The sequence below is a fragment of the Trachemys scripta genome, chromosome 14 (genome assembly GCF_013100865.1).
Source record: "Trachemys scripta elegans isolate TJP31775 chromosome 14, CAS_Tse_1.0, whole genome shotgun sequence".
Taxonomy (NCBI): domain Eukaryota; kingdom Metazoa; phylum Chordata; order Testudines; family Emydidae; genus Trachemys; species Trachemys scripta.
This window is the reverse complement of record NC_048311.1, coordinates 8,452,709-8,467,729: the sequence shown is the minus strand read 5'-3', so window position 1 is coordinate 8,467,729 and position 15,021 is coordinate 8,452,709. Positions and strand designations below refer to the sequence as shown.

At 48.5% G+C, this 15,021-nt stretch overlaps 1 protein-coding gene across 1 annotated transcript in view; it reads left to right on the top strand.

Moving 5' to 3' along the window:
- The first annotated feature begins 816 nt into the window (after window positions 1-816).
- The window catches only part of LOC117887174 (E3 ubiquitin-protein ligase TRIM39-like), a 32,662-nt gene continuing 18,457 nt past the window's right edge, over window positions 817-15,021 (top strand). The window contains exons 1-2 of the mRNA XM_034789504.1: window positions 817-894; window positions 4,392-4,867. Coding sequence (XP_034645395.1) covers window positions 4,442-4,867 — 426 coding nt within the window. The 5' untranslated portion in view covers window positions 817-894; window positions 4,392-4,441. The remainder of the gene's footprint in view (window positions 895-4,391; window positions 4,868-15,021) is intronic.

Here is a 15,021-nt window from a genome sequence, read left to right as displayed (position 1 = left end):
TCTGCTGCAGCAGTTGGACCCACTGAATTGGGGAAGGGGTCTTCTCAGTGGCAGGTGCCCAGCTCTGGACAACCCCACCCAACAATGGCCTTAGAGGGGAGGCAGAGGGAGGGGGAGATTAGTGCTCACACTTCTGAACATATGATGGGACAAGGGAAGAATCCTGATCCTCAGACTGGGCGGTTGCTTTGTCACTTTGCAGTCGAGATACTGTGGTGATGGACACTAGAGTCTGTAGCTAGACAGACACAGGAGGTGTACGTGGGGATAGCCAGGTGTGGGTGGTGTGGGTGTGTGTATATGTGAGAGTGAGAGATGCAATGCTCACTTGCACCGCTGCTCCCTCCACAGCGTCCTCGCTGACAGCAGATGGAGCGACTGGCTGGAGCTGAGGAGAGGCCAAGCTGCAGGAACTGGCTGACATGAGGATGGCCCATGGCTCCTTGTCACAATGACTATTCCCAATTCATCCCGCAGCAGGAGGCAGTTGGCAGAAGGGAAATGCCCGGTTGCTGTTAGGGCAGCACTTTTATGGGAACAAGGAAGTGAAATTTAAACCTGTCATTCCTGGTTCACACGGGGGCAAGCAGGAGAATCAGGCCAAGCAAACATGAGGAAGCTGCCAATTGGCCTGTGTCATCTGAGAAGTCTGCACAGCAGCTGCCCCATGCAGAGCGGGGGGGGGGGGGGGGAAGAGGACACACCCTGATTGGAATGGGCTGTTGTGGTTGGGGGCGGTTCTCTCCCCAGGCCTACTGGTAGGTGGTGCCTGTGGGTGGAGAGGACACAGGGCTGCTCACTCCAGAGTGGCACTGAGCTTGACGGAAGCACAGGGGGCCTGGCAGCTCCCAGGGACAGACAGAGCTGAGGAGACATTGAGTCCAGAGACAGACGGTAAGGACTGACTGGCCCCACTCCTGCTATCTCTTCATTTGGGCCCTGGGGCATCTGCACAGAGGGACTTGATACCTCCCCTCCCGTTCCCCAACACATCGCCCATGGATCCAGGCAGACCTGGGAGCTGGGAACCTCCCTCCCCACTTCATTTCCCTGCTGCCCTTTTAAGTCTCCATCTCTCCTTCTCCCTCCTTCCCCCTCTCCTCTCCCTTTGGACTGGGAGACTCCATCCCTGGCCCGGTCCCAGGGCATTCACTCTCCCAGAGCTGGCTCTGCTCCTGCAGGTACTTGGGACTGGGAGCAGAGCCTGTGGAGGTCAGGGAGGGCAGCAACTCTGGGACTTGTAGACCCCCGGAAGCAGAGGTGGGGTGAGGAGGGGCCGTTTGTGCAGTCACTTTCCTGGGGGCTCTGGCTCAGAAAGGTCGTGCAGGGATCTGTCTGAGCCTGAAACACCAGGAGCAGGAACAGCAAAGCCTAGACACCATGGCAAATAGAGAGTGATAGACACACGTCAGGGGGCAGGGACAGGAAAACACACAGGACTTGTGTAAATCAGGAGTTACCTACTGGAGTCACTGGGGCTGATTCCCCAGATTGCAGAGGTGGCAGTCCAATATTCTCTCCCTCATTCCCAGGAGCGAGTGAAGGGTGATGCAGCCCCATGCAGTCAAAGAGTGGGGTTGGGGTTAGTGCTAGCCCAAGGAGACAGATGCTCTCAAATGGCACTGGGTTCAGCAGAACCCTATTGGGGTCAGGCTAGGGATAAGTGATACCCAGAACAATTATAAATTTTTGTGGAAGTTTGTTTTCCTGGGACTGGCCTAAACACGTTTAGAAATCTGGGCCATTGTGAGTAAAGCTGAGTGGATTCAGATTGACCAGTCTGAGTCTTCAGATGTGGGGCAGGAGTTCACAACCCCCTTTTCTGTCCCAGCACCTCAGACGTGCTGAGAGGCCTCAGCTCCCATTGAAACCAAGGTGAACTGCAGGTTCTTGTCCTGGACTGATGGAAGCTCCCTAAAAGTGGGGGACCCTCAGCACCCAAATGTGGCTCTGCCCCCCCAATGCCCATTCCCCCCTGCATCATCCCTTCTCCTGAGGCCCTGCCACCATGCTGCCTCTTCCCCCAAGACCCGGCCCCCTGCTTGCTCCTCTCTACCCTCTCCCCCCTGTCCGGTGCCCCTGTCTCAGCATCTCCCCAAAATCATGAAATGAACCATCCCTGCTAGGAGGTGCGGGGGGCCTCTGCTCCAAAATCTGTGCTTGGATCCATGGCCAGGGCAATCCAGTATGGAAGGAGGCTGCCAATGGCTCCCAGAGGAGGGCAGGGACTGGGGTCGGTGGTGTGGCTTCAGTTTAAGAATCCCTTCCTTGGTGCTGACAATCTTGCTGACTCCACCCAGTATCTAATCTTCTGTTTCTGGTTTACTCCACTGGGTGACAGCACCCTACCGATAAGATTGAGACAAGCTTATGTTTAACAGCTGGTCTTTTAAGTGCTATATAATCTAAATGCTGCTGTGAGTTGTCTTGAAAACTGCTGTGCCTTCTGCAGGTCTAGGCTAGTGTTTATGGTTCAAATGTAAAGTTATCTGAGTAAGGGCTTCCCAGGGGGCAGGACCCCATCCCCTCAAACAAGTGACAGTAACATTTTCTGGTTATAGGTTTCAGAGTTTTAGCTGTGTTAGTCTGTATAAGCAAAAAGAACGAGGAGTACTTGTGGCACCTTAGAGACTAACAAATTTATTTGGACATAAGCTTTCATGGGCTAAAACCCACTTCATCAGATGCATGCAGTGGAAAATACAGTAGGAAGATATAGATATATATATATACACAGAGAACATGAAAAAGAGTTGCCATACCAACTCTAACGAGACTAATCAATTAAGGTGAGCTATTATCAGCAGGAGAAAAAAAACGTTTGTAGTGAGAATCAGGATGGCTCATTTCAAACACTTGACAAAGTGTGAGTAACAATAGGAGAAAAATTAGCATGGGGAAATTCTTTATTCAAGCCTAATTTAATGGTGTCCAGTTTGCAAATTAATTCCAGTTCTGCAGTTTCTCGTTGGAGTCTGTTTTTGAAGTCTTTTTGTTGAAGAATTGCGACTTTTAGGTCTATAATTGAGTGTCCGGGGAGGTTGAAGTGTTCTCTGCCTGGTTTTTGAATGTTATAGTTCTTGACATCTGATTTGTGTCCATTTATTCTTTTGTGTAGAGACTGTCTGGTTTGGCAATGTACATGGCAGAGGGGCATTGCTGGCACATAATGGCATATCTCACATTGGTAGATGTGCAGAAGAACGAGTCTCTGATGCTGTGGACATCATTAAATTAGGCTTGAATAAAGACTGGGAGTGGATGGGTCATTACACAAAGTAAAAACTATTTCCCCATGCTAATTTTCCCCCTACTGTTACCCACACCTTCTTGTCAACTGTTTGAAATAGGCCATCTTGATTCTCACTACAAAACTTTTTTTTTCTCCTGCTGATAATAGCCCATCTTAATTGATTAGTCTCATTAGAGTTGGTATGGCAACCTCCATTTTTTCATGTTCTCTGTGTATATATATCTTCCTATTGTATTTTTCACTGCATGCATCTGATGAAGTGGATTTTAGCCCATGAAAGCTTATGTCCAAATAAATGTGTTAGTTTCTAAGGTGCCACAAGTACTCCTTGTTCTATTTTCTGGTTATAATATTTTTGCACAAACTTGGGGCTCAGTCTACTGCTCTGATTCTACCCAAATTGATACCACCTGCTGAGGATTGATCTCAGCTAATGCCTGGCACCCAGTGCCCCTTTGGGGAAGCAATACTGTAAAAGTTAATAATTGTTAACGTTAGCTCCTGTTAGTAACTGTCTCAAGCCTGGGTGTTGGTGCTGCAGAGACATGTGCAGCAGGGCTGCTGCTCTGTCACAGGAGAGTGTGCAGAAGCACAGCTGGTGTTAGTCACTGGGTAGCTCAAGGCAACATGCTGCAGGAATCAGAGAAGAGCAATTACCTAGAGGCTTTAACTTGGAGTCCTTTCCTTAGCGAAGTACTGAAGTTGCCTGTCTGCTGTGCACTATTACCCTGTCTGCCTCAGGAAATGGGCTTCTGTTGGAAACTTTGTCTGAAGGGCAGAGCTTTTTCTTTAAGAGCCGATATTTCAAAGTTCTCTAAAATCCATGTGTATCCTTTAAATATTGCTGTGTCATATTAGGGCCAGGGGTAGAGTTAGTGGTGCAAGTTGTGGTCATTTGGTGAAGGCATTGCTCAGATATAGCTCTCCCTGAGCAATAAAGAGCTGATTGTCACAAAGTGCTCTAAAACCCATTGGATCTACCAATGTGATTTTTATTACAGCTCCAATAACCTACAGAAGGTCAATAAACTTTTCTCATCTGTTCTCTCCATCTCACCCCATTTCACTTTCTCACCTACTCTGTGACACTCCCCCCACCTTCACCCCCATTCCCTCACCTCATTCTGTGCATGTGAAGAGCTGATCCAAGCAGCAAGGGGACCGGCCATCAACCATACCTCAGCAGCCATGGCCTCAGCAGCTCCCATAGAGCAAATGTTAGAAGAAGCCACTTGTTCCATCTGCCTGGAGTATCTGACAGAGCCGGTGACCATAGACTGTGGGCACAACTTCTGCCGAGCCTGCATCACCCAGTACAGTGAGCACAGGGAGTCTGAATCAGGCACAATGATCCTCTGTCCCCAGTGCCGAGAGCCACTCCAGAAAGGGAAACTCCGGTCCAACAGGCAGCTGGCTGATATTGTAGAGAACATAAAAAAACTGGGGTTAAAGCCAGAGAATGCGCAGAAGGAGAATCTTTGTGAGAGACATGAGGAGAAGCTCCAACTCTTCTGTGAGGAGGACGGAGAAGCCATCTGTGTGATTTGCAGGGAGTCCCGGGCTCACCGCACTCATGCTGTGGTCCCCATAGAGGAGGCTGCCCAGGATTACAAGGTAAGAATCATTGCTGCTCTTGGTGAAGAAACCCCTTAAAGGCCCCATTGTGTTTCTCCCCAGAGCCAGCTGCTGGGGGCTGAGTGGGAACTCACATGGCTTAAGGGAAGTGGATCCAGGTGCTGCCAAACTGAGCAGTGAGGGGTCCGTCTGCCTCCCCCGCCCCCTGCCAGACAGGTAGTGAAGAGTGGAGCCAGCCATGTCCATCTCTGTGCCAGGCTGGGCATCCAGTGCCAGGTGACCACAGCCACCTTAGGGCACCTGAGTGAGGGAAACCGGGTCTTGTGCCCTTCCCTCTTCAGTGTATGGGTGAGGCCCGAGGGGTTGGCTCAGACATTGGATTTGGGGCTTGTTGGCACCTTTGCAACATCAGGAAGGTGGCACCATGGATTCTGCATTACATGGATGTCTCCCAGGGAGACAGGCATGTCCCAGTGCAGCTTTCCCCAGCCTAGGCAGGATTTGTGTGTGGCTTGTGGAGATCCATTAAGTTGTTTGAGGAGGGACCAAATGGAGGGGAATTGGAGCCTGTGGGGAGCAGGCAAAGGAGGGGGATCCAGTCAGTGTGGGACATAAGTAGCTTTGGTCCTGAGGTGAGTGACTTCCCCCAAACAAGGATCACCTGAGAGCTGAGGCAATGCACTGCTACAAGCTGGGGACTGACTGGCTAAGCAGCAGTTCTGCAGAAAAGGACCTGGGGATTATAGTGGACGAGAAGCTGGATATGAGTCAGCCGTGTGCCCTTGTTGCCAAGAAGGCCAACGGCATATTGGGCTGTATTAGTAGGAGCATTGCTAGCAGATTGAGAAAAGTGATTATTCCCTTCTATTCGGCACTGGTGAGGCCACACCTGGAGTACTATGTCCAGTTTTGGTCCCCCCACTACAGAAGGGATATGGACAAATTGGAAAAAGTCCAGCAGAGGGCAACAAAAATGATTAGGGGGCTGGGGCATATGACTTACGAGGAGAGGCTGAGGGAACTGGGGTTATTTAGTCTGCAGAAGAGAAGAGCGAGAGGGGATTTGATAGCAGCCTTCAGCCACTTGAAGGGGTATTCCAAAGAGGATGGAGCTAGGCTGTTCTCAGTGATGGGAGATGACAGAACAAGAAGCAATGGTCTCAAGTTGCAGTGGGGGAGGTCTAGGTTCGATATTTGGAAATACTATTTCACTAGGAGGGTGGTGAAGCATTGGAATGGTTTATCTAGGGTGGTGGTGGAATCTCCATCCTTAGAGGTTTTTAAGGCCCGGCTTGACAAAGCCCTGGCTGGGATGACTTAGTTGGTGTTGGTCCTGCTTTGAGCAGGGGATTGGACTAGATGACCTCCTGAGGTCTCTTCCAACCCTAATATTCTATTATTCTATAATGGGAGAAGGAACATAGAGAAGTGTTATGTTTGGACTAGTAGAGAAGGCAATAGATAGACACAGGGAGCTGACAGATAGACAGCTTCTGCTGTGGTGGCTTTATTGTTCAGCTGCAAAATTGAAACTAACATGAAAGCGAGGCTTTGCACTGGAAAGGGTGGAGTGCTCAAATATTTAAAGGAACAGTTCATCACATTTGTCCACCCTGCTTTAAAAAACTTTCCGAACACATATACATTATCAATTACACTGGTCTACAATTTTTGAGATGTCGTCTGCTTCAGAGATCAAATGTGCTATTTATTATGTATTTTGATGTGCTGAATTCAAATATGACAATTAAAACAACTGATTGGCTACTGTTTCTAAGATATTTAAGTTTTTACATTTTATGTCTATGTATATTGTGTAGATAGTAGAGTTTTAATCATAAATTGTAAACCTAGGTCTTTTCATGTGTTTATGGTTGCTTTACATGATAATATTTCACCTGTCCTGTTTATGTAACACTTTAAAAATCAGCAAAGGGTTATATAAATAAAATGTATTATGAAACAAAAGGCAAAAAACTATTATGTACATAGTTTAGTCCTATTCAGTGTCTACTCGGCGCTTCTTGGCTTGTCTCTTGTATTCATTAAATGGAGCATCTCTTGTCATTGTCCAGCAATAGTCTGCAAGCATTGATGGGCTCCATTTGCCCTGATAGCGTTTCTCCATTGTTGCAATGTCCTGGTCGCCGTGCTCGTCGCTCACTGGTCCGCAGTTCGGTGGAAAAAAATCTAGATGAGAGTGCAAAAAATGTATCTTTAGTGACATGTTGCAACCAAGGCTTTTGTATGCCTCGAGGAGGTTTTCCACCAACAACCTGTAGTTGTCTGCCTTGTTGTTTCCGAGAAAATTTATTGCCACTAACTGGAAGGCTTTCCATGCCGTCTTTTCCTTGCCACGCAGTGCATGGTCAAATTCATCATCTCGAAGAAGTTCACGAATCTGAGGACCAACAAAGACACCTTCCTTTATCTTAGCTTCACTTAACCTTGGAAATTTTCCACGGAGGTACTGAAAACTGCTTGTGTTTTGTCAATGGCCTTGACAAAGTTCTTCATCAGACCCAGCTTGATGTGTAAGGGTGGTAACAAAATCTTCCTTGATTCAACAAGTGGTGGATGCTGAACACTTTTCCTCCCAGGCTCCAATGACTGTCGGAGTGGCCAATCTTTCTTGATGTAGTGGGAATCTCTTGCACAACTATCCCATTCGCAGAGAAAACAGCAGTACTTTGTGTATCCAGTCTGCAGACCAAGCAAGAGAGCAACAACCTTCAAATCACCACAAAGCTGCCACTGATGTTGGTCATAGTTTATGCACCTCAAAAGTTGTTTCATGTTGTCATAGGTTTCCTTCATATGGACTGCATGACCAACTGGAACTGATGGCAAAACATTGCCATTATGCAGTAAAACAGCTTTAAGACTCGTCTTCGATGAATCAACGAACAGTCTCCACTCATCTGGATCGTGAACGATGTTGAGGGCTGCCATCACACCATCGATGTTGTTGCAGGCTACAAGATCACCTTCCACGAAGAAGAATGGGACAAGATCCTTTTGACGGTCACGGAACGTGGAAACCCTAACATCACCTGCCAGGAGATTCCACTGCTGTAGTCTGGAGCCCAACAGCTCTGCCTTACTCTTGGGTAGTTCCAAATCCCTGACAAGTTCATTCAGTTCACCTTGTGTTATGAGGTGTGGTTCAGAGGAGGAGGATGGGAGAAAATGTGGGTCCTGTAACATTGAGGGTTCAGGACCAGAAGTTTCATCCTCTTCCTCTTCCTCGTCTGACTCAAGTGAGAATGATTCTGGTGCATCAGGAACCGGCAGTCCTTCTCCGTGGGGTACTGGGCGTATAGCTGATGGAATGTTTGGATAATGCACAGTCCACTTTTTCTTCTTTGACACACCTTTCCCAACTGGAGGCACCATGCAGAAGTAACAATTGCTGGTATGATCTGTTGGCTCTCTCCAAATCATTGGCACTGCAAAAGGCATAGATTTCCTTTTCCTGTTCAACCACTGGCGAAGATTTGTTGCACAAGTGTTGCAGCTAGGGTGACCAGATGTCCCGATTTTATAGGGACAGTCCAGATATTTGGGGCTTTTTCTTATATAGGTACCAATTACCGATTTTTCACACTTGCTATCTGGTCACCCTAGTTGCAGCATATGTGTGGGGCCCACCTCTTGTCCTGATCTCCAATTTTGCAGCCAAAATAAAGGTGATAGGCTTTCTTAACCATAGTGGTTATACTGCGCTTTTGTGATGCAAATGTCACTTCACTACAAACATAGCAGAAGTTATCTGCACTATTCACACAAGTACGAGGCATCTCTGCTCACTTTGGCTAAACAGAAATGTGTCCCTTTGCAAAATCAAACACTGACAAATAAGAGAGCATGACACTGTTTGATTTCTAGAGCAGATATAGGGCAATTTGTTCAGCAGAGTGATGTAAGCTTCGTTATGATTGCATCATCCATGACTTCTAGGAATAACATGATGCAATTCATATCATGTATGACGCAATACCAGCTTCAGATTGTATCATTCACTTGTAAGCAGAGTCAGGATGAGCTCTACCCTGACATCTGGTGGTGAATTATGGCGAGTGTGGAAAAGACCTCCAGGGGCTGATCTTGTTTGCATAGGCACACCCACTCGCCTGGCATGAAACAGCAACTCAAAGTGGTTACTTTGGCTGGTGTGGGATCCCCAGTTTTCTCTGTTATTGGGGCAGGAAGAATAAAGTTTTGTTACCCTGATTCTGTGAATCAAGGCCAGTGGAACTGTTGTATGACAGAAGGACTGAGTGAGTCCTTCACCATTACCTAAGTAGCACTTGCTTGACAAGGGACATGGGTTACAAAACCCAGTGAAGAGAGAGAGAGGATGGGGGCAAGTATTTGTACCTGGTGGTATGGGCCCTCTTTGAGGGGTTGAAACACCAATTGCACTACCTCCTCTCTCCACTGTTGAATGTCAGAGCTAACTTTGATTCTATTAGGAGTCTAGTTACAGGCTGCTGAGCTGAATTCACTTTGGGCCAATGGTGCACTAGTGCTGGGGCTCCCCTACTATGAGCTGAAATTGCTAAGAGCTGAAATCACAAAAGAGCTAAAGTTATTAAGAGCTGAGATCACTGAGGCTGTGTTAACTAGTGGGGGAGCCTGAAGCTATATTGCTAAGCGGCTGGTGGAGCAGCTAGCAGAGTGGAGCTGAGTGGAGCTCGTTATTGTATTCTCTTGTGATCGTGGTGTGGCAGTGTCTTGAACTACAGGAACAGTCAGTGGCAAGGAATCAACTGGATCTGGTATGGAATCACCTGGATCTGGTACCAAAGTTTTTCTTAACAAGTCATCAAAACTAGGAGTTGTAATGGAAGGAGATTCAATCAAGGAACAGAAAGTCTTATTGGGACATCCCCGGACTCCGGTACTTGTTGAGGCTGCAACTGGTCCATATGTGATCTCCATAAAATACCATTGGCTAGTTTTACCAAAAACAATACAAGTCCTGTGCATTTTACAAATTCTCCGGGCACCCATTTCTCTCCACAACTGTAGCCTCCACATTAAGTCTCGAACTTGAAAAGAATGATGATGAGTCTCACATAATCAATCAGTTTGCATAGATTGGGATTTGGCTACAAGTGCGGCAAGATCAGGATGTAGCAGGTCCCAATAGGTACGCAAAGATTGTTTCAAGAAAAGAGTTTCAGTTGACTCCTGGGTAGTAGCATGTAGTGTGTGCCTGTAGATGAGCAAGGAATTTTCCAGTCTCTGACTCAAAATAGACTTGTTAGCTTTTAAGGGTTGATTAAGTGTCTGTACAAAGAGTTTGAAGCCGGATAATATGGAGCAGAGCATATGTGCTGTATTCCATTTGAAGCTAGGAACCTCTGAAATTCTGCAGAACAGAATTGAGGTCCATTTTCACTCAATAACTGTAACAGTAAACCAAATTATCTGAACAAGGTGCAAAGATGTCCAATGATCTTAGCAGCAGTAGTAGGAGTCATGCTGAAAACTACTGGTCATTTCAAATGGCATTGACTATGACCAAAAACATGTAACCTTCTAAAAATCTTGCAAACTCCACGTGATTAAGTGTCCAGTGTGTCTGAGTCCACAACCAAGGTGTTTGAACAACCTAGCCAGGATCATGTTGAATTTGCTGGCACATACCCAATACCTTTGTCAATACCTGCTAACTGACATGACTCCAGGCTATGAACTTCATCTGTATGATTCCAAGATGGGCTTTGTGAAGAGCTGCCAAACCTGAGACTGAACTGATTTTGGAATGATCATTCACATTTCCCATAAGATGCAACTGTAATTCACAGATAATTCACGTTGACATGACATGAATTGTGTAAACTGGGGATTTTTATAATCCAACCCTATACCTTGTAGTACCATTCCCTCACAAGAGAAAGCACATCATCCTCAGCAGTTTCTTTGTTGATTCCTGTGCTAGTAATAGGTGACCTATCCATCAAGCTGAGATAGAACATTTCATCTGAAGTTTCTTTGGGTAAATGAGTTTGGGTATGGCTTGTATGATAGCCTATCAGCATTGCCATGCTGAGTCCCTTCATGGAACTGAATAGTATAGGAATGAGCCAAAAGTAGCAATGCCCATCATTGCATGCGAGCAGTAGCTAATGAAGGAATTCCATGTTTCAGTCCAAATATTGAAAGTAAGGGCAATGATCCATCTGCAAAGTAACATGTCTATGTAGTGAGGCAGAGTGGCCTCCCACTGACCCAGAGGGGGAGGTACCTGCTTGGCGGAGAATGTGGGCAGCAGGTGTCATAATTCCAGCAACAACAACAACTGGTACAGGTGCTGGGGGCCAAACAACAGCAACTGTTATGGGATTTGGAGCCCAACACCATGAGGATCAGCAACTGTGTCTCCAATAGCTTGTGACCCTGCTGCCTGGACCCAGCGGGCAACCTCCCAGGGGCACAATGAATCCTCCGCTTTCCCATTGCCCATATGGATTTCCAAGATGGGACCTGAAGATGACCCCAAAGTATTTCTTGTGATGTTTGAGCAGGTCACATTGGTTGCCCGGTGCCCCCAGAGCAGTGGGCCACCCTCTTGGCCCCCTATCTGACTGGGGCAACCCAGATCGCCTATCGGGGGCTCCCAATCAATGACGCACAAGATTATGGATGCATGATGCTGGCCATTTTAGATGCCTTGGACATCATGCTGGAGACCTTCCGCCAGCAATATTAGACTAACACCTATTCGCGGGGTGCCTGGCCCAGGTCATTGCCCAGGAGATAAAAGACCTCTGTTGGTGATGGTTGCACCCTGAGCAATGGTCAGCGAACAAGATCACTGAGCAGATCACCCTAGAGCAGTCTGTTCATGTCCTCTTGCCCCAGGGGAGGGTTTAGGTACTCTGGCACTGACCCACAACACTTTGTGCAGCCGTCACCTTAACGGAGGACTTCTTGGACGCTGAGAACCCTATTGGGCCAGGAGCCTGAGCCCTGGCCTCAACTCCCGGCTTGATGCTCCATGGACCGGCAAGGAAGCCCAGGCCGAAGGCCGAACGGCACCCTGGAATCCAAACCCATGACGATGGGGCCAGCAACACCTCTCGGTGACCTGGGCCCACATGGCACAGATGCTCCGACACCTCTGACAAGAAGAGTTGAGACCACAACCCAAATCCCTCCATGGAGGTGATCCCCTGGTCAGGGCAACTAGAGCTTGGACCCTGCTTCTCCTGCAGCCAGCTTGGGCACTTACAATAGAAGTGTCCTGAGATGGACTGCATCTTCAGCCAAGTCTATATTGGAGAGTCTCGGGCCAGCAAACAACCACTGTGGAGGTTGGGTGAAAACGAGTCACAGCCCTCATAGACTCAGGCTGTAGGCAAAACCTCATCCACCAGGAATTCACCCCTGACCTCACACAAGCGTGTTGAGAGATATACCTCCAATGTATCCACGGGGATGTAAAATCGTACACCAGTGCCCAGATCTCTCTGACCATTAACAGACTGATGTGGGGGTTGACACTGGAGTTGGCTCCCACCTCACCTATCCAGTCAGCCTGGGATGAGATAGCCTTCTTCAGAAGAAGAGGAGGAGGCTGAAGAACCCCAAGGGGAACACCCTGATGAGCCCCCAGTCCCAATGACAATGTTGGGCCTTCTGGTGAAGAGTCCCACGATGACCCCCCCTTACAGATTTTTGTTGCAACCAGAGGGATGAGCCCACGCTGAGCCGGGCCTACAAACAGGTAGGCCAGGTCAACAGAGCCGTGACTGATCTCCTGAGGCTGCACAATGGACCCAATTCAAGCTACCGGCAATCACTTCTACCATGTTACTCAGGACTCCCAAACTCAGGAAGTCTGGACCCAGTTGTTGTCCCCCACTATGGTCAGAAAGCTATCTTGAAGCTTGCCCATGACGTTTCCATGGCTGGCCATCTGGGACAAGAGAAAAACCTGGCCTGAGTTCTGTTGTGCTTCTTCTGCCCTGGAGTCCATCGGGAGGTAAAGGACTCGTGCCCTGAGTGCCAACTAGCTGCCTCCCTGGGGGTGGCGAAAGCACCCTTGGTCCCCCTACCCATGTTCGGGGTTCCCTTTGAGCAAATTGCGATGGACCTGGTGGGCCCGCTCCTGAAGAGTAATGCGGGGTTCCAGGATAGCCTCATACTGATGGATTATGCCACTCACTTCCCCGAGGCCATCCCACTATGGAACACTTCCATCGCAGTAGAACTGGTGAAGGCATTCTCTTGTGTGGGCCTTCACCGTGAGATTCTCATGGATCAAGGGACCAACTTCACTTACCAGCTGATCTGTCAGGTGTGTACCTTGTTGTGACAGGTATGACAGTTTCTGGGCTTAGGTGAGTATTACCGACACTTTGTGTCCCAGTTTGCATCCTTTGCAGCACCCCTCATGGCACTCTTAACCAAGGACAGCCCATGTCGGTACGCTGGTCGACAGAATGTGAAGATACATTCTGAGCTCCCATTCTGTGTAGGGAACCTGTGCTTTTCAGCTGCTATTTCAACTGAGTTCCTGATCCAAATGGATGCTTCAGAGGTGGGGCTCAGGGCAGCCCTCTCCGAGGAGGTGGATGGAGAAGAGCATCCCACCCTCGATATCACTTGGAAGCTCTTCCCCCCAAGAATGTAACTATTCAGTTATAGAGAAGGAGGCCCTGGCTGTTAAATGGGCTATCGATACCCTCAGATACTATCTTCTCGGGGCCCCTTTTGTATTGATCACTGACCACAAACCCTTAAAATGGCTAAATACCATGAAAAGTACCAATGCCAGATTGATGAGATGGTATCACATCCTCCAGCAATTTGCCTTTACTGTCTAACACTCAGCAGGTAAGGATAACACTAATGCGGATTTTCTGTCTGGCCTGGGGGGAGTCAGGATGGCAGCCATGAAGACCGGGAGATGGTGTGTGTGTGTGTAGTGAGGTGAAGTGGCCTCCCACTGAGCCAGAGGCAGATGGATCACTCTCTGAACCCAGGTGGGCAGAGCCAGGCCATGCTCTCCCCTCCCACTGGAAGTCAGGGGGCAGGACAGGAAGTATAAAGGGCTGGTCCTGGAGCTCAGTTGGGCTGCAACTGCCAAAGGGGACATATGCCTCCTTACCACTCCTGAGCTGGGAGACTTCAGCTGACCCCTCCTGAGATAAGGAATGACCAGAGCTTCTGGAGCCATGCACTGACCAAGGCATTGAAGAGTCGTTGGGACTGCCACTGGACTTGTACCCCAACAAACTGGAGGACCACCCGTGGATCCAAGTACACCCTAAGGGGAGTGTAGAAAGTGGCCCAGAGGCAGCTGACCCCGTCTGGCTGCATTGCTGCTGGAGACCCGGTCAGCGAGTTGCAGCTGGATTCCCTGCTGAGCCAGTGGTGGAATAGTCCACCACTGTTAAGGCCCTGAGTCAGGGCCTGATGGAGTTGGGTGGGCCCAGGCCCTGCTGCCACTTCACCCCTAAGGTGGCAGTCTCCCCTTGCTAGGCCAAGAGGCCTGCGTTTGTTGGCCATCTGCTGGAGCTCAGATACCCAACCCTCTTGCTGCTCTACACAGAGTACAGGACAAAGCCACAGACTCCTTGCTGCTCCACCCTGACTGCGGGCTTGGGCTCATAACTGTTTACTGCTCTGCCCTGACTGCAGACCAGAGGTATAGACAGTTTCTTGACCCGCCCTGCTTGGGGGTCTGGGGCCCCGAGACTCATTTGTGGATCTGCCCAGACTGCAGGCCAGAGCCATATAATCCGTGGAATGCTCTGCTAATTCCCTGATTGTGGGTGACGCTCAGTTATTTAGTGAGGCGAAGTGGCCTCCCACTGACCCAGATGGGGAGGGATCCCTGCTAACCAACTACAATCTACCATATAGGTAGGTATGGAACAGCCAAATACCAAAGATAATGCTGAGAGATTCTAGCTGTATTTGCACATAGCTCTTCTCAGAAGCGATGAGTGTTTGTGGTGCAAAGGCAATTCGTTTCTTTATACCATTAGGAAAAATGTGGGAGAGAACTGCACCCACTCCATACGGTGAAGCATCACAAACCACTTGCGATGGAATCAAAACATCAATGTGCATTAGAACGTCAGCTGATGTCAACAGTTTCTTTACTTCATTAAATGCACGCACACACTCTTTAGTCCATTTCCATTTTTTTCTTTGCTTGTAACAGTACATGT